Raw genomic sequence first — 21927 nt, forward strand, 5'->3', positions numbered from 1 at the left:
CTGGTCCCTGGGTCGCTGTGTGGGGCTGGTCCCGCCTGCTAGATCTGGGGGAGGGAGTTCAGTGAGGGGGGGCTGGGTGTGTCCCCCCCAGTGCTCTGGGACAGAGACACAAACAGCTGATCCCTGCTAATCCCCCCATGCAAAGCAGAAGCTGCGGGGAACAATGGGGCTTCTATGGGGCCCCCCGGGGCTTTGGGGCGCAGCCTCGGGTGGGACCCAGCCTGGGGAAGGAAGCGTCAGAGCCCCCTCCTGCTACCCCAGCCCTGGGGTGCCCCCACCCAGCTCGGCCGGTGCCCCTCAGTCCGACCCGCAGCCCCTCTGCTTTCTCCTATTGGAGGCTGTTGTGTCCCGGACACCTGGGTCCCACGGTCTCCCCCTCTGACCTGCCAGGAGAATCCCCGGCCAAGGGCCGCCCGGTCTGTGGGGGATTCGTCCCATCGCCCGTCGCTGCTGCGGGACCCGCCGGGAGCTGCCGGGGCAGCAGAGACGCCTGGTTCCCGGTTGGGGGCAAAGGGCAGAGACGGGGGGGGGGGAGGGAGCGGAGCTGGCACGAAGCCCCTCCCTTGCCCGGCCCAGCGCGGGGACGGGGCGGGGGTGCGGCCCCTTTGGCACCGTGACCCCCCCTTCCCGACAGCCCTGCCTGCCCCGGGGGGAGGGGGACTCACCCGCCCCCCCGCCCCCACCCGGACACCGGGGGAGGCGCGGGGGGGCAGGGTAGCATCACGGGATCTCCAGACGGACTCTCCAGGCCCCCCCCCACACTGCTCCTTCGACGGGGGTGGGGGGCGTCCGGCCCTGGGGGGAGGGGGTGTCTCACGAGGGAGAAATCGTCCCCTGGGGGGCTGGGGCGTGGAAGAGGACAGGGCCCCACAGCCTCCAGGAATCTCCCCCCCCAGATATCGCCCCCCAGTGGAGGTTGTGCAGAGGGGGGGGGCTCATCCCTGGAGGCCGCCCGTGGGAAGTGGGGGGGGAGAGAGACAGACCCCCCCCCCGTTCCCTCACAAACACACTATACACACCCACTCCCAGCTCTGCCGGTGCCCCTCACTCCCGACCCGCAGCCCCCTGCTACTGTAGCCCTGGGCTCCCCGCACCTGTCAGGACCAGCCCCTCCCACCTGCTGACCACTGTGGGGCTGTCCCGGGGGGGGCAGCTCTGCCCCATGTCCCGTCCCTGGCAGGCGGGTGGATCCCTGGTGCCCGGCAGGGTGTGAAGGGGGCTGTGCTGGGACCCAGAGCCTGGAGTGACTGGGCTTCTCCGGGGGGGGGGGGGAGGGGGTGAGTCAGGGCCAGGGATTGACTGGTCACGGGGCCCCCACCCTCCCTGTGAAGATCCCCCCCCCTGTGCAGTCAGCCAGGGCACGGCCAGGAGGAAAGTCGGACTCACTGAAAAGAGAAGCGGCCCAGAGACAGGGCACGTGGGGAACAGGGACCAGCAGAAACAGGCGACAGATGGACACAGACACCCCCACCCAGACCCAGCCTGACGGACAAGCTGGGGCACAAAGTCCAACCCAGCGCTGCCCGTCGGCTCCAAACACCCACTAAACCCGTCTCCTGGGGCGCCGGAACCTGACACGGCTCCCTGGGCCCCACCCCCAGCCCGGCCCCCCTGCAGCGAGGGGCAAAGCCCAGAGGGTCCCAGCACAGGGGTGCAAATCAGGCCTGGGCTGATCCCCGGTTCAGCAGGAGGGGGGCAGAGAGCTCCCTCCCCGGGGCAGCCCCTGTCCGGCTGAGCCCTGCGGGGGGCTGGGCTGTGCTTCACCAGCAGGGGGCAGCAGTGAGGGCCCAGCCCGGCCGGGCTCCGGCCCAGATGCACCCGGGTTCGGGTTGCCAGGCGTCCGGTCAGCGCTGGTGACTGGGCCATTAACAGGCCGGTCGGCGGCACCGCGGGGCCCGGGGCTGAGGCAGGTTCACTGCATGTCTTGGCTCCACGCGGCTCCGGAAAGCGACCAACCTGTCCGGCTCCCAGGTGCTGCTCCCACCCCAAGCGCCAGCCTGGCCGCGCCTCTGCCTAGGAGCCGGAGAACATGCCGGCTGCTTCCAGGAGCTGACTACAGGCACAGGCTGAAGGTGAGCATTGAAACCACACTTGCATTTCCACAGATCTGCTGTGCAAGGGGTTATATTTCTGCCAAGGATTGTGATCATTTCTGCTTGTTTACTGGGGTGCATGAAGAGGTGGCTGTACCTGGCCAAAAGGAATAAGTGAATCTGCCCATTTCCATCAGGAGGTGAGGGATGTATCCGCGTGTTTGTTAGCCTGCGGGACTAACCCCTGCGGTGCCTCTTGCTGGTGTCCTGGGAATTAGCTCGTTTCCAGCCTTGGAGCTCCCTCTGCAGGCCGGTGTCCCACTGCCACTGGCCCCTGCACCCCTCCCTGGTCTCCGGTGCCCCGTTATCTGGGGTGCAGCCCCTTGGCAGTAACCCCTCACTCTCGGGGTCTCCCCTCCCCGGGAAACCCCCACCTCACCTCAGTCATAGGCTACTGCCAGCCACCAACCAGCCCCGCGCCCTGGGGCCGACTGCAGTGTCAGCCACTCATCACCGGCAAGGGGGGCTGGACCTGCCGCCTCTGCCTACCCGTGGGCTGCCCCCGGCACCCCCAGTACCTGTTTGGCCTTATGCTAGGCCGCAGCCTGGGGGGTTTCCAGGCCAGAGCTCCCCAGATCCCATGGCCTTCCCCAGCCCCGCTCCACCCAGGCACCTTCTCTGGATCCCTGCAGCCAGGCCCGTCTCCCCCCACAGCTAGAAGGGCCTGTGTCTGCCCCTGGCTTCCCTCACTTTTATATAGGGCCAGCTGGGTCTGCCTGGGGCATGGCCCCGCTGGGGCTGCCCCCCCCACCAGCCCAGCCCCCTCCAAGGGCGGCTTTTAACCCTTCCAGGCCCACCCCGCTCAGTAGGGCACCGGAGGGGCCGTGTCTTCCCTCAGTTGAGGAAACGCAGGTCTTGCCTCTCCAGATGTGACTGACTTCGGAAATAAAGTCCGACATGGGACGCTGCCCGTCCAGCGGGCAGGGGAGCATCTTCCAGCTCTAGCAAATACACACCAGGCTTCAAAGTCAGGGCCATGGACTCCGCAGAGCAGCTCTGACCAGCCCAGGGGCGGGCAAACTTTCTGGCCTGAGGGCCACACTGGGGTTACGAAACGGTATGAGAGCCGGGTAGGGAAGGCTGAGCCTCCCCAAACAGCCTGGCCCCGCCCTGCTCCCTATCCTCCCCCTCCCACTTCCCGCCCCCAGACTGCCCCCCTCAGAACCCCCGACCCATCCAACTCCCCCTGCTCCTTGTCCCCAACCACCCCGTCCTGGGACCCCCTGTCCCTAACCCCCCCCGGGACCCCACACCTTATCCAACCCCCCTGCTCCCAGCCCCCCGACTGCCCCCCTCAGAACCCCTGACCCATCCAACTGCCCCTGCTCCTTCTCCCCTGACCACCCCCTCCTGGGACCCCCTGCCCCTAACCGCCCCCCCCGGGACCCCACACCTTATCCAACCCCCCTGCTCCCAGCCCCCTGACTGCCCCCCTCAGAACCCCCGACCCATCCAACCACCCCTGCTCCTTCTCCCCAACCACCCACCTCCTGGGACCCCCTGCCCCTAACCGCCCCCCCGGGACCCCACACCTTATCCAACCCCCCTGCTCCCAGCCCCCTGACTGCCCCCCTCAGAACCCCCGACCCATCCAACCACCCCTGCTCCTTCTCCCCACCCCACCACCTCCTGGGCCCCCCTGCCCCTAACCGCCCCCCCCGGGACCCCACACCTTATCCAACCCCCCTGCTCCCAGCCCCCCGACTGCCCCCCTCAGAACCCCCGACCCATCCAACTCCCCCTGCTCCTTGTCCCCTGACCACCCACCTCCTGGGACCCCCCACCGCTAGCCACCCCCCTGGTACCCCACACCTTATCCAACCCCCCTGCTCCTTGTCCCCTGACCGCCCACCTCCTGGGACCCCCTGCCCCTAACCGCCCCCCCGGGACCCCACACCTTATCCAACCACCCTGCTCCCAGCCCCCTGACTGCCCCCCTCAGAACCCCGACCCATCCAACTCCCCCTGCTCCTTGTCCCCAACCACCCCGTCCCGGGACCCCCTGCCCCTAACCCCCCCCCGGGACCCCACACCTTATCCAACCCCCCTGCTCCCAGCCCCCCAACTGCCCCCCTCAGAACCCCCGACCCATCCAACTGCCCCTGCTCCTTCTCCCCTGACCACCCACCTCCTGGGACCCCCTGCCCCTAACCCCCCCCGGGACCCCACACCTTATCCAACCCCCCTGCTCCTTGTCCCCTCACTGCCCCATCCCAGAACCCCCTCCCCTAGCCACCCCCCTGCTCCTTGTCCCCAACCGCCCCCTCCCAGGACCCCCGCCCCTAGCCATCCCCCCTGGCTCCCCGCCCCCCGGCTCCCCACCCCCCAGCTCCCCCCCCAGTTCCCCGCCCCCTTACCACACCGCTCAGAGCACCAGGACCGGCAGCCGCGTCACCGCGCGGTGTAGAGCACCGGGGCAGGCCGACGGCTCTTGCAGCCCCTCCGCCCAGAGCGCTGGCGGCCGGGTGAGCTGAGGCTGCGGGGCCGGGCACAGCGGGGGAGGGGCCGGGGTAGCCTCCCGGGGCAGGAGCTCAGGGGCCGGGCAGGAGGGTCCCGCGGCCGGATGTGGCCCGTGGGCCGTAGTTTGCTCAGCTCTGGACTGGGAGGTGAGCAATTTAGACCTTCTGGAAGCCAAATGATACTTAGCAAAAGGCCATTTCCCTTTATGTCTCTGAATAACTTGAAAGCAAAAACTATAAATAAAATTCTGTCGAACAGACGATTGCAGATGATCCGAATGCAAAACGGGAGGAGACCAGAGGTGGCCTTTCCCACTGGGAAGAAATGAGTGAAGGTAACTGCCCTGGCAAGAGGCCCACAGCGTGACAGCAACCAAGTGGCTATTAGCAGGTCTGGTTTTCCTTGCAGGTAGAAGAACGGCCACTGGTCTTAGCTGAGAGAGGAGGTGGCGAGGGAATATCTTTCATTGGACCAACGTCCGAGCTTTCGAGCTCCACTGAGCCCTTCCTCGGGCCTGGGAACGGTGCTCTGGGCTTTTCTACAGCGGCACAACGGCACAGGGATTCTCCCGTTGCTGTGGTTAATCCACCTCCCTGGGAGGTGGAGCTGGGTTGATGGCAGAATCCTTCCACCGAGCCGAGCCCCGTCTCCGCAGGGTTTAGATTCGCTTTGCAGGGAAGTTCCCTGCATCACCTGGGGGGGTGGATTTCTCACACCCCTGAGGGACATAGCTGGGTTTACCTAACTGTTTAATGTAGACCTTGCCTCCGAGTGTCCCAGCTACGTACAAGATGCAACAGATTGTCGAGCACAAGTAGTTAACATATATTCTAAGGCAGCGGTTCTCAAACTTTTGTACTGGTGACTGTGACGAATTTTCCTCCAGGGCAGATTGGCCAGAGACCCTGGAGGTTTTTCACCTTCCTCTGGGGCATTGAGCAGGGACCAGCCCTTAGGGCCATTTAGAAACAGACAATAACAAATAATAGAAAGTGAATCTGTCCCCGTTCGTCACTGCCTCTGTGCTTCTTTAAAAAAAATCTGCCCTCCCCCTCCCCCATGCACACGACCCTTCCCCATCTCTCTGCACACGGGACCTTCCCACCATGAGCAGCGTCACCCTCCCCCCACCCCAATCTCCCCACTTGTTTCCTTCCTTTTCCCTCCTTTTCCTGGGGCTATTTCCAGCAGATCTTTTCTTGTCTTTTCTCTGCTGTCTTTTGTTTTCCATCTTTTCTCTCCATTTACTTCCTGCAACGGGGTGGACTAGGCCAGAGGGCCCCTGTGGGAGGACGTAGGGTCCTGCCGCATTCGGCCCAGGAAAGGAGCAGTGGAGCTGAGCCCTCCAGACAGCCTAGAGAGACTGTGCAGGAAGCGACCAATCAGGGACAGGCTGCGGAAAGCAGCCAATCAGGGCTCAAGAGGACCCTATAAAAGGAGCTGCAGGGCAGAGCCAGTCAGTTTCCTGCTGGAGCTAGAGGAGTGTAGGGGGCTCTTGGCTGGCCCAAGGGAATGGCAGCGCCATGGACAGGGCAGGGCAGGGCAGGTCAGGGCGGGCGGTGAGTGAGGAGGAGCTCCCGGCTGGCGGCTGGGCCTGAACGTGGAAGAGCCAGCGGTAAGGGTGAGGTGCTGGCCAAGGCTGGGGCTGTGGGGAAGTGGCCCAGGGACGTAGCTGCTGTTCTTAGGATCCCTGGGCTGGGACCTGGAGCAGTGGGTGGGCCTGGGTCCCCTCCCCTCCCATGGGCCCCTGGGGAAGTGGGCTTGTGGTTGAAGTGTGATGCACCCCCAGAAGGGGAACTGAACGGCTGAGGCTCAGCTGGGGCCAGAAGAGACCCAGAGGGTGGAAATGCTCCTCTCCAGGGAGGGAGGAAGGACTCCCTGGCCTGATACTGTTTGGAGGCTGCAGAGACACTTGACCAGGGGGTGCTCATGAGAGGTGGGTGCCCCCCTGTTATATTTCCCTCTTTCCCTGGCTGTTCCCTGGTTGCCTCCCCTCCTGGGCCAAAGCTTCCCAATCTTCTGCCCTACTCCCCGGCTGCTTCTAATCGGCTCCGGGTGCTAACAAAGAAGCAAAGTCAGATTCAGATACTGTAGGAAGGAGTCTTCTAAAAACCCCTGTAGTAAAGGGACACGGTCACGGAGTGTGGGGGAGTCTGGGCCCTGCACCCCCGGCTTCCTGCGATTCCCCGGGACTCTCAGCCAGCCAGGGACACAGAAGGTTTATTAGATGACAGGAACACAGTCCCGAGCGGAGCGTGTAGGTACAACCAGGACCCTTCAATCAAGTCCTGGGGGGTTCAGGGAGCTTAGACCCCAGCTTGGGGTTCCCTGTGCTGCACCCCCTGAGCCCCAGGCTGAAAACAAAACCTCCTCCAGCAGCTCTCTCCCCCCTCCCCCCGGGGGCTCCTCCTCTCCTTTGTTCAGTCTCGTGGGCAGAAGGTGTCACTTCTCCCCACCCCCCTCCTGGCTCAGGTCACAGCTCAGGGAGCCTCCTTCCAGGGAAGTTCCCCGTCCCCAATGTAACCCCCTGCGACATTCCCAGGTCAAATCCGCCCGGCTCCCTGCTCCGTCAGAGATACTGACAAGCTCCCCCCTCAGGTGAAATCCCCCATGGTGCAGAGAGATAAGCCAAGGCCTGTGCCCCAGGTAAACTGCAAACCAGGGTTTAGCTCACCGCCGTTCACGCCCGAGCTCGGAGCTGTGCGCTCCACGGTAATGCAGAGGGGGGGCATTTCCCCGGCTCACCCCCATCAGACTCTGCTGCAGTAAGACACGTCCCCGTCCTTCGTACCCCTTCCGAGGGAAGCTGTGTGACTGTTCCCAGCTGTGAGGGGGAAGGAGAACAGGGGAACGTTCTAGCCCCAGGGACGTCAATGGGACCCGTAGCCCTGCTGAGCACAGGTCAAACAGAAGCACGGAGACTCCTCTCAGTTCAGTGCACATGGGGGGTGTTAGTTAACCAAGAGGTGAACTGCTGCGGGAATGACCTGCAGCTGGGAATGCTGGGGGGGGGTCAGCCGGGAGCACGTGACGGCAGGTGCTTGGAGGCAGAGCCGGGGGCAGATGCAGAGGGAGGTTGAGTTGGGTGCATTTCTAGGGGCTCGGTAGCCTGGTGGGAGGTAGGAAGGGACAGGAGCATTAGGCATTACCAGAGGGTCGGTGTCCTTTGGGAGAAGGAATGAGAAGTGGGCACCAGAAGTGAATGTACTTGTCCCAGGGACCTGTGTGGAGGAGCTGAGGACTGAGCTGACGTGTGCTTGGAGCTCTAAGGGGGAAACAATAAATCTGAGCACACCAGTAACAGCAGGCGCTGCTGTTCCTGGCCAGGTGCTGGGAAAAAACTGCTGCACCAAGAGGCCATCCAGGTGGCAGGTGCTGGTACAGTGCCCCCCCCCCCGCCCCGCCCCATGCAGCTGCCAGCTGGGCTATTCTCTAATCCCATCGCGTGCGGCAGAGAAGGGCCAGTGAACGCTGGGTTCTATGTAGTGTTTTATTTGGGCTGAATCTGTGCATCGCACTGGGGAGAAATGACGCCGTGTTAATTTATGCAAATGACAGATGTGCACTGGTTGCTCAGGGCCCCAGAGACACATCTCCTCTTTAATTGAGACCCAATCGAAAGCCCAGCATGGGGGGCCCCTCCCCTGACTGTAACGGACTCGGGACTGAGCTCCAGATGTTTTGTTTGGCAGGTTAGATCATGTCCAAATCCCACTGCTGGGGAATGTTCTCTGCCTGGTCCCATAAAGGTTCACAGGCGACTACCCATTCGTCCCCTAGCTGTTTGCCTCACCAATTCCCCGTTGTCCTGCCCAGGTTCTCCCATCCCTGTAACGTTCCCATGGGCTGGAAACAAGCCATTCTGCACTGGACAGCGGCGTGACCGCAGTGTTGCAGCAGGACCCCTGCGGAGAGTTGGCTGGATGTGAGGACTGAGCTCTCGCATGAGTGGAAGGCAGCACAAAACCCAACAGCCCCTCAGCTGTCGATAACAGACTGCCCCGAACATGGAAAGTGGGGCATGGTCCTATTAATCACCAATTACCACCAATCTTCTCAGAGGCTGCTGGTGGTGGGCGGGGTCTGGGACCTCTGTCAGACCCAGCTCACCCCACGGCTGGAAGGAAAAGCCGTGCTGAAGAGCCCCTGACTGCTTATGGAGTGTCAGGGGCTGTACTAAAGACCACATCCGACCGGTGTCTGGTGACGTAACCCCTTGGAAAGGAAGGTCCCTGAATCTGGGGGGTTTAGGGCCAGGCTAAGTCGTTATACGGAGATAGGCCTCAAACAGACAGGGAAGGAAACGTTGGGTTTCTAGAGCTTGGTGAACTCATGGGGAAATGGCACAATAAGTGGGTAAATAAATACGACTGCAGCCCTTTTAACAGCATTGCTACAATCTCTGGCTTCCTTGCCACTCCCCCTCCCGCCCATAAATAAATCCTGGGGTGGTCAAGTCACCCTGGCCCACCAGGCAATCACCGGTGACGCTGGGAATTTTTCCCCACAAAAACCTCTGCTGAAAAGTTTTCCTTCCTGCTCAGATTTCTGTTTCTGAAACTTTTTTTAAATGGACACTCTGAAAAAGTTCCCATTTTGTCAAAGAAGCAGAGTTCTGTGTGAAATGTTTGGCTGGGGAATGTGATTGACCTTTGTCTTACGTTGCTGAAATGCTACAGGCTGAGGCGCTTGCAGTAGCCATGGGGATATTTTAACAGTGGAAGCCTTTAATTATGTTAATGATTAATATGATCAGTACAGTGTGCCCTGTGCTGCTCCGTTTTACTGTTTTTATGCTGTCTCCGTTTTTAATTGCGATTGTCTGGCAGAGTTTAGTATTAAAAATGCAAATGGAAATTGGGGAATTTTCTCACTAGTTCCCATTTGTGAGATAAATGCATCGGTTGGCTGTTAAAATGATCCACAATGAAATAGTTAACGTAGACATTCACAATTTGGTACAGAATTAACACTTATGTTAAGATGCATTGAGCAGTTCACATATCTGAGCTGTTTCTGCTGCCTGCAGGCTCAGGATGACGGTGCTGCAGTAGGCAGGGCTTTTCTGACACCACAAAGGCCAGACACTTAGGCTGGGATTGTTAAAGGCATCGGTGGCGCTGTGGTGGCGGTGGTGGCTGTGGCTGTGGCGCTGTGGTGGCTGTGGCACTGTGGCAGCGGTGGTGCTGTGGCGGTGGCGCTGTTCAGTGCTGTCTGAAGTCAGCGGTTGGGCCAGAGTCAATCCCAGGGCTGTGGAACAAAAGGCAGGGGGTGGCGGCGGTGGTGGCACTGGCGGCGCTGTGGTGGCAGCTGTGGTGCTGCGGTGGTGGTGGCGGCTGTGGCTGTGGTGGTGGTGTGGTGGTGGTGGTGGTGGCTGTGGCGGCAGTGGTGTGGCAGTTCTGTGGCGGTGGTGGCTGTGGCACTGTGGTGGTGCTGTGGTGGCAGTGCTTAGCTGATGGAGCTGCGTAACATCTGTGTTTCAGGCTGCCTGCGCGCCCATTGCCTGGGCTGGGAGGTGTGATCTCTGCTCCAGGTACCATGGTGACTGACAGACAAGGTAGGTGAGGCAGGTAATCGCTTAATGAACCAACTTTTCTGGCTTTCAAGCCCCACAGAGCCCTTCAGGTCACAAGAAGCTGGAAAGCTTGTCTCTTCTGCAGGGGCGGCTCTAGACATTTCACCGCCCCAAGCATGGCGTCATGCCGCGGGGGGCGCTCTGCCAGTCGCTGGTCCTGCAGCTCCGGTAGTGTGCCTGCGGGAGGTCCACCAGAGCCGCGGGACCAGCGGACCCTCCGCAGGCATGCTGCCGAAGGCTGCCTGCCTGCTGCCCTCCCGGTGACCGGCAGAGCGCCCCCGCGGCATGCCGCCCCAGGCACACGCTTGGCATGCTGGGGCCTGGAGCCGCCCCTGGTTCTATCCCAAGCTCTGGGAAGGGGGGGGGGGGGCGGAAGCTGTTCCCCGTATAGGCCCTGTGGCTGAGAATGGGGCTGATTATCACATCCCCAGAGCAGGAGGGACAGAATTGGCCAGGGGGTGGGGAGACCCCAAGGGACGAGCTGGGAGCCCCAAGGCTGGCAGAGGGGCTCTGGGGGTCCCCAGCTGGGGATGTGGAGGGATGGGCCCCGGGGGGAGGCTATAGGGTCCTGGGGGTGGAACATGAGGGGATGGGCCCCCAGGGCGGGAAGGGGCTGTTGGGGCCATGTGGGGCTTGGGGGTCTGGGTCCCCAGGGGGAGGGGCTGTTAGGGCCCTGTGATGTTGGGGGTTTGGGTCCCCAGGGTGGGGGTGTCCCCAGCATCCTCTGGGGCATCTCTGGCTGACGCCTCCCAGTTTCCTCAGAGGCTGCAGCCTGGACAGAGGGATGTGTGTGTACGACCAGCTGCGGAGATGATGCCCCCTCCCCTCTGATGCCCTGGTGCATGCTGGGAAGACCCTTATATCGCAGGGTGGGGGTCTCTGATGGAGAGGGGGTCAAACCCACCTGCTCTTTTACAGCTGCTTTGCTAAGATCACTACCCCCCCCCCCCACTGCTGTCTGCAGTGGAGAGAGGTGGGGGGAGTCTGAGGGTAAAACTGGACCCCAGAGCACCCAGCGGGGGGGGGGGGGAGCGCAGGGACCGGCTGGCATCCAGCCCAGGCGGGAGGGGGTGGGGGCGGTCAGTTCTGGTTACTCCTGGGGTAATTCTGCACCAAAACATTAAACATTCTGGGCACAATATTTTAAAATTCTGTAAAATTCTCTATATTGTATTTGTTAAAGTAACACAAAATAATCACACCCTTTCCAGCTCTTTTGTTATCTTCTTTCATAAAGATTCAGGAAATGTTTTTTTGACAAGTCAATTCCTTACTGGGCATATCAACACAGAGCGCTGAGTAGTAATTCATTGAAACTGCAATGCAGAGCTGTATTGCCACACTCCCCACAAGCACCCTGAGCGGCGGGAGGGGAGGGAGGTGCCATGATCCCCACGGGGGGGGGGGGGCTCCATAGGGTTGCCAGGCGTCTGGTTTTTGCTCAGATTACCCAGTTGAAAAGGGACCCTGGCAGTGCCAGTCAGCACTGCCAACTGGGCCATTGAAAGTCCGGTCGATGGCACAGTGAGGCTATGGGAGGCTCCCTGCCTGCCCTGGCTCTGCACGGCTCTTGGAAGCGGCCAGCATGTCCCTGCAGCCCCTAGCGCCAGGTGCAATCAGGTAATCTCCGTGCACCACCTCCATCCTGAAGGCCGGCTCCGCAGCTCCCATTGGTTGGGAACCGCAGCCAATGGGGACTGCAGGGGCAGTGCCTGCAGGTGCGGTTAGCGTGCTGTCACGGGGTCCCCGGGCGCTGCTCTGGAGCTGCTCCCCACCAAGCCAGGCAGGACTCTGGGAGCCTCCTCTCCCTCGGAGCAGCCTGTCTGCAGGGCAAGACGCTCCCACGGCTTCACCTCCTGGGTCTCTCCTTGGAGCATTCAGCATCCTCTGCCCCTCCGTGCGCTTCCCACAGCGAGTCGCCCAGGCGGGGTCCTGGGGGGGCCACAGGGTCCTGCCCCCCCACTGCGCAGTCAGACGTGACTCTCAGCCAGCCGGGGACACAGAGGTTTATTCGAGGACAGGAACAGGGGCTAACACAGAGCTTGTAGCCGAGAACTGGACCCCTCGGCCAGGTCCATTCTGGGGGGCAGTGAGCCAGACCCCCACATCTGCCCTCACTCCTCGTCCCCAGCCAGCTCCAGACTGACCCCCCCCTCCAGCCCCCCCTTCTCTGCTCAGCTCCTTCCCCGGGCCAGGAGGTCACCTGACACCCTTTGTTCTCCCCTCCCCTTTAGCATCCCCTTGCAGGGGGGAAGGGCCCCGGCCATTAGTTGCCAGGCGACAGTGTCGGCCATTTACACACACTGGCCTTTATCCCACCACCTAGAGACTTAAGAAATGCAGAGGGGAAACTGAGGCACCCACACAGTATTCAGAGGAAACATTAAGAACAGTCCCACTTCGTCACACGTGCACCTCGCAGATCCCCCTGGCTGCGCCTCCACCTAGGAGCCGGACATGCTGGCTGCTTCTGGGAGCAGCACAGAGCCAGGGCAGGCAGGGAACCTGCCTTAGTCCCGCAGTGCCACTGCCTGGGAGCCGCCTGAGGTAAGTGCTGCCTGGCCGGAGTCCGCACCCCAAATCCCCTGCCCCAGGCCGGAACCCCCTCCTGCACCCTAACTCCATCCCAGACCCTGCACCTGACACCCCCACCTGCACCCCAACCCCCTGCCCCAGACCTGAGCCCCTCCCGGAGCCCGCACCCGACACCGCCTTCTGCATCCCAACCCCCTGCCCCAGCCCGTAGCCCCCTCCCACACCCTGAGGCCTCATTTCTGGCCCCACCCAGAGCCCAGAACCCCAGCTGGAGCCTTCACCCCTCCCGCATCCTCAGTTAATCACCCTCCCCCCACAGCGGCCGAAGGGGAAATGGGCGGTTGCAGCTGGGAAGGGAAGTCTGAGCCGGGAGGGGCCCCGTGGGGCTGTTCTGCCTGTGGGACCTGCTCTCAGTGCAGCTGCCCCCTGCCCGGTTCAAGGCGGGTCCTGGTGCAGCAAAGGGCGATGGGGCAAACCCCCACCAGACCGGGTGGCCCCTGGAGAGGGATTCTCTTGGCAGGTGAGAAGGGGAGACCCAGGTGTCCAGGACACAAATGCATCCAATAGAGAACAGCAGAAACGAAGGTAGAGGGGCTGTGGGTTGGGAGGGAGGGAGGGGCTCTGGCAGAGGTGGGGGGGGAGACCAGGGCTGGGAGAGCAGGGGGCTGCGGGTCGGGAGTGAGGGTCGGATCGGACCACAGATGGGGGGGCCCATTGTGTTGTGCTGCACAGACCCCGACCCATATCAGGGACCTTTCTCGCTCTTGCTGATTTTCTGCTCATCTCCGTCTGTCCCCTTGCCTGGGCTGGGGTCCTGGGGAAGGTGTTTGGAATGATTCTGTCGCCAGCTGATGTCGCTGTCTGTGTCCCTGGTGCAGCCCCAGCCTGGGGGTCCCGTTCCCCAGGGGCAGGATCCCCCAGTCGGGGGCCGAGCTCTGGAAGGCCGGGCAGGGACCGGCCCAGGCAGGGCCGTTCTTAGGATTTATGGGGCCCTGTGCAGTGTTATTAAACTGGTGCCTGTGCCCGACGGCAGCCCGGGCTCACATGCGTATTTTAGATAAGGGCGGGGGGGGGGGGTCTTTTGAAGGATTTATTAGGAAAACTGTGTGTCTGAAGAGCCAAGCGTTTAAGGCTAACGGTGAATACACAGATTGTGCATCTAAACATCTCTGCAAGGATTTGTTAGAGGTGATTTTATAATCTTCTGCAACACACCAACGAAATGTCTTTAAAGCACATTTTAACCTCAGCTCCTGCAGAGTGACGTGTTCGGAGTGACTATGACGGTGACACACAGCTGGTTTTGTCAGTAAATTCAGAACCTGTCAGTGTATCCCTGGGGGTCGGCAATGGCTTCGTTACCCACACTGGCTCTTTAGCAGTTTCACTGTTGTGCTGATGGGCCCGGCAGGCTGGAGGCTTTTTCACTTTCAGTTCCTAGATCCCCTCGGAGGAACCTCACCAGGCTGCAGCGGCCGGGGATGGTGGTAAGCTGGTGCGTCCCGGTACGTCGTACCGGCAAGAGCCGGTGCACTCTACCAGGGCAGAGCGGCTCCCCCGGCAGCCATTTAAAGGGCTTGGGGCCCCTTTAAATCGCTCAGAAACCAGTGACTGGGCAGGATTTTTGCAGTTCCTTCTCAACTGCATGGAACTAGTCCCTAGATTGCTGGGGAGGGGGGGAACCCAAACACCTATGAAACATTTAAAGATTTTAACTCAAAAACCATCCCTATAGCTAGTGAGAGCAAACACCTTCCACTTCCTAGAGTTCTGAAATTTCCTATATTTCAAATTGCCTTGTGCTGCCCCACCAGCCGGTCCCCCTGCCCCGTGCCCCCAGCAGCGCCCCGCCAGCCGGTCCCCCTGCCCCGTGCCCCCAGCAGCGCCCCGCCAGCCGGTCCCCCTGCCCCGTGCCCCCAGCAGCGCCCCGCCAGCCGGTCCCCCTGCCCTGCGCCTCCAGCAGCGCCCCGCCAGCGGCCGGAGTCCCGGCCCTTTAAATAGCCACCAGGGTCCTGCTGCCGCCTCCTCAGGGATCCGGCAGCAGGGCTTGGGGATGATTTAAAGGGCCAGGGCTCTAGCCACTGGCGGGGTGCTGCTGGACGCACGAGGCAGAGGGGACCAGCAGGTGGGGCGCTGCTGGGGGCACGGGGCAGGGGGACCAGCAGGCGGGGCACTGCTGGAGGCGTGAGGCAGAGGGGACCAGCAGGCGGGGCGCTGCTGGGGGCACGGGGCAGGGGGACCGGCTGGCGGGGCGCTGCTGGGGGCACGGGGCAGGGGGACCGGCTGGCGGGGCGCTGCTGGGGGCACGGGGCAGGGGGACCGGCTGGCGGGGCGCTGCTGGGGGCATGGGGCAGGGGGACCGGCTGGCGGGGCAGCACAAGGCAATTTGAAATATAGGAAATTTCAGAACTCCAGAAAGTGGAAGGTGTTTGCTCTCACTAGCTATGGGGATGGTTTTTGAGTGAAAATCTTTAAATGTTTCATAGGCGTTTGGGTCCCCCCCCCTCCCCAGCAATCTAGGGACTAGTTCCATGCAGTTGAGAAGGAACTGCAAAAATCCTGCCCAGTTGGTGGTTTTTGAAGGATTTAAAGGGCTCCCACTGCTGCTACCTGCGGGGCCCTTTAAATCACCACCGGAGTCCGGCTGCTGGACTCCTGGGCAGGGCCGCCCAGAGGATTCTGGGGGCCCGGGGTCTTCAGCGGCGGGGGGCCCTTCCATTCCAGGACCCCCGCCGAAGTGCCCCGAAGACCCGCGGCGGGAGCCCCCCGCCGCCGAATTACCGCCGAAGCCGGACCCGCCGCCGAAGTGCAGCCCGGTCTTCGGCGGTAATTCGGCGGTGGCGGGGGAGTCCCGCCACGGGTCTTCAGGGCACTTTGGCTGCGGGTCCCGGAAGGGAAGGGCCCCCCCCGCCGCCGAATTACCGCCGAAGACCGGGCTGAACTTCGGCAGCGGGTCTCGCTCCGTCTTCGGCAGTAATTCGCCAGCAGGGGGTCCTTCCGCCCCGGAGTGGAAGGATCCCCCGCCGGCGAAGACCGGGAGCAGAAGAAGCTCCTGCACCCGGCCCTGCAAGAGTTTTCCGGGCCCCCTGGAGCGAGTGAGGGACCCCGCTCCAGGGCCCCCGAAAAACTCTCGTGGGGGCCCCTGTGGGGCCCGGGGCCTGGGGCAAATTGCCCCTCTTGCCCCCCCCCCCCTCTCTGGGCGGCCCTGCTCCTGGGTAGCCACAGTGGGGCTCCTGGCTGCTGCTACTGCAGCAGAGCCCAGGGGCCGTTAAAGCTCCACCAGAGCCTGGGGTGGCAGCTGGCAGCCCCACCCCCTCCGATGATGATGATTTAAAGTGCCTGGGGTAGGGCAGCTAGAGCCCCAAGCCCTTTAAACCACCCCAGCTCTGGGCCTCCCAGCCGCCTGCACAGCGAGTAGCTCCAGGTGATTTAAAGAGCCTGGGGATTTAAAGGCCCCGCCTCCTCCGGCTGAGGCCCCGCCCCCTCCCAATGACTCCGGGTACCAGCAAGTCCTTTAAGTTACTTTCACCCCTGGTGGGAGCCTGCGGGAAGGGTCGGAGCAGGGGTAGGAAGGGGGCCCTGACTGCGCCCCGGCCCCTCGCTGCCCCACTGAGACTCTCCTCCCCCCCACAGCCTCCGTCCTGGGCTCCTGCCTCCAGCCGGCGCCGGCCCAGACCCCAGTGACCATCGTCCTCACCCCGCCGAGCCCCGCGCTGGGAGGGGGCGTCAGCCTGGCCCCGCAGCCAACGCCACAGGACTTGCGGTCCTGCAGCTGGTACCGATCAGCGCCCGCTGCTGAACCCAGCCGGATCCTCACCTACTACCCAACCCCCCTGGTTCAGCAGAACGGCCCGGCCCACACGGGGCGGGAGACAGCGGGGCCGGGCTGCGTCCTGCACATCGCGGGGTTAACGCTCAGCGACACCGGGAACTACACGGTGCAGATACTGAGCCCGACCAGCCCCGGCCTCGGCTCGGTGCATCTGCGCGTCTCTGGTAAGTGCCACCCCCGGAGCTGCGCTGATCCCAGGTCGTGTCCCCCCCGCCATCCCCTCCCGAGCGACGGGGCTCTGGGCGTCTCCCCGGGGATGAGCCCGGCTGGTGAGGGGCTGTCGGGGGCCTGGGGGGGGGTCTGGCCCCCCAGGGCGGGGGTGTCCCCAGATCCCCCGGGGCATCTCTGACCCCTCCCTGTTTCCCCAGAGCTGCGCAGCGGGGTGTGTGCGGCCAGCTGCGGAGATGAGCCCCCCCCCCCCCCCAGGTGCCCTGGTGCATGCTGGGAAAAACCCTGTATCACCGGGGGGTCAGACCCACCTGCTCTTTCACAGCTGCTTTGCTCAGTTCACAAACCGCCCCGCCCCCATCGGCCTGGCGTTCCGGAGCCTGCGGGGGAGGGGGGCTCATGATGTCACTGTGGGGCCTTTGCACCAGGGCTCCCCAGACCCAGCCCCCCCCCCCCCGGGCTGTCTGCAGCCGGGGGGGGAGGGGGAGCCGGGCGCTGTTGGGGTCACACTCGCTGGTCCCTGAAGGTGAAACTGGACCCAGAGCACCCAGCATGGGGGGAAGGGTGGCCCCGGGGGTCTCAATGGGGGGCACTGGGGGCTGACATCCAGCCTGGAGGGCTCGGCTGGGGGCGAGGGGGCTGCTGGGACCAGCTGGCATCCAGCCATGGGGGGGCGCTGGCCCTGGGGGCTCGGGGGGGCACTGGGGGCTGACATCCAGCCCAGGTGTGGGGGGGTCAGCGCTTGTCCTGGGGACTGCGGGAGCTGGGCCAGGATGCTGGTTCTGGAGCAGGAACCGGGCAGCCAGAGCTGGGGGCTGGCACCTGCCCAGGGGGCTGGCACCTGCCCAGGCAGCTGGCGAACGCCCGGGCGCTGCGTGCGAGTCCTGACCCAGCCGCCCGGCGAGGCCCAGCGGGCGCAGCTCATTGTGGGGGCGAAGGGGGGGCTCTGCCTGACAGTGTCTCCCAGGCATTAGCAGGCTCAGCTCTGGCTCCGGGACGGGGCGTCCCTCGCGCCCAGAGAGCGGTTGGGGCTGTCCCCTGACATCCAGCCACTCCCCACAGTGACTCTCTCTGTTCCCAGAAATCCTGCCCAAGCCCACGGTGACGCCCGGCCAAATCCAGGTGCTGGAGGACGGGACCTTCACCCTCAGGTGTAACAGCTCCCCCAGCGCCGACACCGTGCTCTGGCTCCGGGACGGGGCGTCCCTCGCGCCCAGTGAGCGGCTGGGGCTGTCCGCTGACAACCGGACCCTCACGGTGCTGGGTGTCACCCGGGGCGACGCTGGCACCTACCAGTGCGAGGTCGGGAACCCCGTCAGCACTGAACGCAGCGAGCCCAGCACCGTGACGCTGGCCTGTGAGTAACTGCAGCCCTGGCCGCGCTGCCCCTGCCCTGGCAGCGTCACCCAGCCACGGAGATGCGGCTGCCTCTGGGGGGTGGTGGCTGTTATACAGGGATCCCAGTGCTGGCCCCAGAGCCCCCGAGTGGTGCTAGTGACTGTGCAGCGGGTGTGGGGCTCAGTAGGGGGCGCTCTCCCTCTGCAGGCCCCAGCACCGTGCTAGGGGGTGCTGGGCTGCAGGGAGTGGGGTGGGGGGATTGTGGCTGTAACGTGTGATCCAACCCCCCTCCAGTCTCTCCTCCAGACGCCCCTCGTCCAGGTCTCTCTACTGGGGCCGTTGCCGGGATCATCATCGGGTCACTGGCCGGGGTAGCGCTGGTCGGAACCGGGGTCTATTTCCTCTGTGAGTAACAGCTCCCTGCCTGCCGGAGAGCCAGGACTCCTGGGTTCTATCCCCAGCTCCGGGAGGGGAGGGTGGTCTGGTGGGTTAGAGTGGGGGGGGCTGGGAGCCAGCACCCCAATTCCAGCACCTTTGATGTCCCCCCCCCCCCTCAGGTTCAGGCCACCGGAGCAAGACCCCCAGGCGGAGCGAGATGACCCCCCCAGAGTACGAGAACCTGCCCCCTGCAGCCCGGGCGGGCCCAGTGGTGAGTGACAGGTGCTCAGGTCTCCTGCTGTCCCAGCCCTGGGGTCCCCCCTTCCCAGACCTGGGCGGGGGTGTCACAGCTCTGCAGGCCCAGTGCCCTCGCCCGGCTCTGGGACATTCCCTGGGGACCCCGTTAGCCTGTCAACCCTCCTTGGGGTCCCACTCTCCCTGGGGTCAGCCCCTCGGCTTCCCAGTGCCGACCCTCGGAGCCTGCAGCCCCTGGGTCGTGCCGGGAGCCCCGCAGCGAGTCCTGTGGGTAGGACACGGCGGTGCTGGAACAGTTTTTGGAGTGGGGGTGCTGAGCTGTCTCCCCCTCACCCCGTCCGTGCCCCTCATCACCCCCTGGAGCCGGGGTTGGGAGCAGGGCCATGGCTTGGGGAGTGGGGGTGGGGGACGCAGACAGGTGTGAGGTGGCAGAGGCTGGGGCCACAGCAGGGGGTGTGTGGAGCCCCTGGCATGGGGCTGACGGCTGGGTCCCCGCATGCAGGGCCGGTGGCTGAGCGGGACCCGGGGCCGGCAGCAGAGCCCCCGGGCAGCAGCAGGGCCAGTGGCCGGGACACAGGACGGCAGGGACACAGGGCGACAGGGCGCGGAGCCGGTGGCTGGGACGCCAGGCGCAAAGTCTGGTGCCCCTCCTGGTCCTGCCCTCCCCCAACGGGCTCCTAAGGGGGCCGGGACATCCCTGGGCATTTCTTGCTAGGCACCAAATGCCCAGGCAATGGGAGGGGCCGTTGTCTTCTGGGGCTCTCCATGGGCCCAGGCCCCAGGCAGCCTGGCGTGGGTCAGGCTGGTCTCTGCAAGGAGAGAAGAACCCTTCCCCCCACCTCATTAACCAGGCACCGCCTAGGGGAAACTGAGGCACACATAATCGTCATCCAAAATGTTACGATAAATTCCTGCTCTATCCCATGGGGCCCTCACTCCCAACCTGCAGCCCCTGCTAGCCCAGCCCTGCCCCCCACAGCTCTGCTGGTGCCCCTCACTCCCGACCCACAGCCCTCTCCCTTTTCCACTCTCTCTCCGTGGGGGTCAGGAGTGTCCCAGTTTCCTGGGGCTCATCAGCTCCCCTCTCCCCTGGGGTTGGCTCAGGGGGTCTCTCAGGTCCAGTGACCCACCTGCCTCATTCTCTTCCGCAGGCCCCACCTGGGAGCCCCCCTGACACCAGCCCCACGTATGAGGTAAGTGCCAGCCCGGGGGGGGTCCAAACTCAATGTGGGGAGAGGGGAGCTGCCCCCCATACAGGCCCTGTGGGAGGGAGGGAGCCCCGTGTTGGGGGGAGGCTATAGGGTACCAGGGGGAGGAATGTGGGGAGAGGGGCCCCCGGGGCTGTTGGGGCCGGAGGGGGTGGGCTCCATGGGGGAAGGGTCCCCAGCTCCCCCTGTAACATTCTCTGACCCCTCCCCATTCCCCCAGATGCTGCAGCCCGGACAGCGGGACGTGTACGACCAGCTGCGGAGATGAGCCCCCCAGTGCCCTGGTGCATGCTGGGAAGACCCCTGTATTGGGGGTGGGGGTGTCAGTCCCACCTGCTCTTTTACAGCCATTTTGCTAAGTTCCCTACCCCCCACCCCACCCTGGGGGGGTCACTAGTCCTGGGGGGCTCTGGGACAGGCTGGCATCCAGCCTGGGGGGGAGGGGCCCCCCCTCAGCCTTTGGACCCAGCCAAGGGCCAAGGAAGCGGCTGGAGGAGAGAGACGCTGGGGTCCCGCTGCGGGGGGGCTCCCCGAGGTCTCTCCCCAGGGGGCCCCTGGCTGACCCCAGAGCGGTTGCAGTGTCACAGGAACCCAGCGCAGCCCTGGCCATGTGCCCCCATGGGGGGGGGGGGCGAGCGCAGCCGTGGGGTCTGGGAGCGCAGGAGAGGGGGGCGAGCCAGGGGCTCTGCTGTCTGTGAGCCAGGCCGGATGGGACCAGTCCCTCAGTCTGAGCTTCTGTGTCCCACCAGCCCCCCAGCCCCCACTGGCTCCACCCAGCGCCCGAAGTCAGAGCAAAGTGTCACTGCCCCCAGGGCCCAGCCTGTTCTGTGCGACGGGCGGGGCCCGGAGGGAGCAGGTGCCGCAGGGCGGGGGATGGAGTGACAGAGACCCAGAGACCCCCGGCCAGTGACCCGCCCCCCCCCCCACGCTGCAGAGGGAGGGGAACCCCCCACGGGCCCTGCCAATCTGAGCGGGGGGAAAAACCTTCCTGAGCCCAGACATGGTGACCAGCTGGACACGACGTGTGAGCAAGGACCAGCGAACCCAGCACCGGTGAGAGATGCTCGGTGCCACGCAGAGCCCAGGCCCCCCAGGTCCGGTGCCGAGGCCAGGCCAGGCCACCTCCGTGCTTCGCAGGAAGGAGATGATAACCTCCCAGAATATATATATATATATATATATATATATAGAGAGAGAGAGAGAGAGAGATATAGAGATATAGAGAGAGAGAGAGAGAGAGAGAGCGCGTGTGTGTGTGCGTCCCCCTGCCTGACGAGACCCTGAAGCATGAGCATTAGCAACCTGAGACATAAACCAGACATGACCCCGGCGCTGCTCAGCCCAGCCCTTGGCCCGGCCCCATCACACGCTCCCCCCCCCCCCCCTGTCGGTTTGTCCAGCTCTCTGGTAACACTGATTATCGCCCTCTGATGGGTAGAAACCGTCTAGTGTCCGGCCTGGTCTGTGCCCCCAGGGTCCTTTGGCTGAACTATCCCCTCCACCCCCCCCCGGGGAGTTACACCCCCACGGCGGTTACTGCCAGCGCTCAGCCCCCCCGCCCCCCCCCACCAAACGCCCCAAGCTCCCAGGGCCCTCTCCTAGGACAGACCCTCCCGCCCAGCCCAGCAGCGCCTCTGCCCCGGCTCCCGGCCACGTTCCCCTTTCTCTGCACGGGGACAGAGCGGCCGCCCGGCTCCAAGCCGGGGGCTCACCAGGGCGTGGCCAGTGGGACTGATCCGGCCGCGCTGCAGGACAGACCTGAGCCATCCTCGGCCTGCCGGGCTTGCAGCCACATTGGGGGGGACTCTCCGTTATCCTGCGACTGCCCCGCACGCCCAGGGCTCCCGCGTCCTCTGTCCCGGCCCCGCTGAGCCCCCAGCTGGAGAGAAAATCTTGTTCTTTGCCCCTAAGCACGTGCCCGGGGGCCCTGCACGGTCGGCGTTCAGCCCGTGGCTGTCGCTCCAGCCGGCCGGGTCCTCCAGCTCCTCCTGGGTAAGGGTCCCGGCCCCCCCGCAGTGCCGCTGCCCCCAGCTTTGTATCACCAGCAAATGTTGGGTGCCCCCGCCCACGTCGTGCCCCACGGTC

At 64.1% G+C, this 21927-nt stretch overlaps 2 protein-coding genes across 4 annotated transcripts in view; one reads left to right on the forward strand and one right to left on the reverse strand.

Moving 5' to 3' along the window:
• The window catches only part of LOC123361600 (basement membrane-specific heparan sulfate proteoglycan core protein-like), a 43489-nt gene that overhangs the window by 11882 nt on the left and 9680 nt on the right, over nucleotides 1–21927 (reverse strand). The window contains exons 9-11 of the mRNA XM_045001607.1: nucleotides 18813–18921; nucleotides 17707–17952; nucleotides 16975–17043 (exon numbers count right to left, since the gene is read on the reverse strand). Of these exons, the coding sequence (XP_044857542.1) occupies nucleotides 16975–17043; nucleotides 17707–17952; nucleotides 18813–18921 (424 nt within the window). The remainder of the gene's footprint in view (nucleotides 1–16974; nucleotides 17044–17706; nucleotides 17953–18812; nucleotides 18922–21927) is intronic.
• On the forward strand, nucleotides 6276–21011 carry LOC123361619 (carcinoembryonic antigen-related cell adhesion molecule 1-like). 3 transcript variants are annotated; one of them, XM_045001653.1, is made up of 9 exons: nucleotides 6276–6489; nucleotides 8370–8478; nucleotides 10037–10110; nucleotides 16297–16659; nucleotides 17745–18020; nucleotides 18296–18406; nucleotides 18559–18650; nucleotides 19786–19827; nucleotides 20063–21011. In XM_045001653.1, the coding sequence occupies exons 1-9, from the start codon at nucleotides 6483–6485 to the stop codon at nucleotides 20108–20110; spliced, it is 1122 nt and encodes a 373-aa protein (XP_044857588.1). In that variant the 5' UTR covers nucleotides 6276–6482; the 3' UTR covers nucleotides 20111–21011. The 3 variants fall into 3 exon arrangements, with proteins under 3 accessions (XP_044857588.1, XP_044857589.1, XP_044857590.1); XM_045001654.1 differs by lacking the exons at nucleotides 6276–6489; nucleotides 8370–8478; nucleotides 10037–10110 and adding an exon at nucleotides 13017–13183; XM_045001655.1 differs by lacking the exons at nucleotides 6276–6489; nucleotides 8370–8478; nucleotides 10037–10110 and adding an exon at nucleotides 16135–16162.

This window comes from Mauremys mutica, unplaced genomic scaffold (genome assembly GCF_020497125.1).
Source record: "Mauremys mutica isolate MM-2020 ecotype Southern unplaced genomic scaffold, ASM2049712v1 Super-Scaffold_339, whole genome shotgun sequence".
Taxonomy (NCBI): Eukaryota; Metazoa; Chordata; order Testudines; family Geoemydidae; genus Mauremys; species Mauremys mutica.

Excerpts from the sequence above, each read along its gene's own strand:
- LOC123361619 (XM_045001653.1), top strand. Across the intron at positions 10,111-16,296 it reads CATGGTGACTGACAGACAAG|CCTCCGTCCTGGGCTCCTGC; the intron begins GTAGGTGAGGCA and ends TCCCCCCCACAG. Across the intron at positions 18,651-19,785 it reads CAGCCCGGGCGGGCCCAGTG|GCCCCACCTGGGAGCCCCCC; the intron begins GTGAGTGACAGG and ends TCTCTTCCGCAG.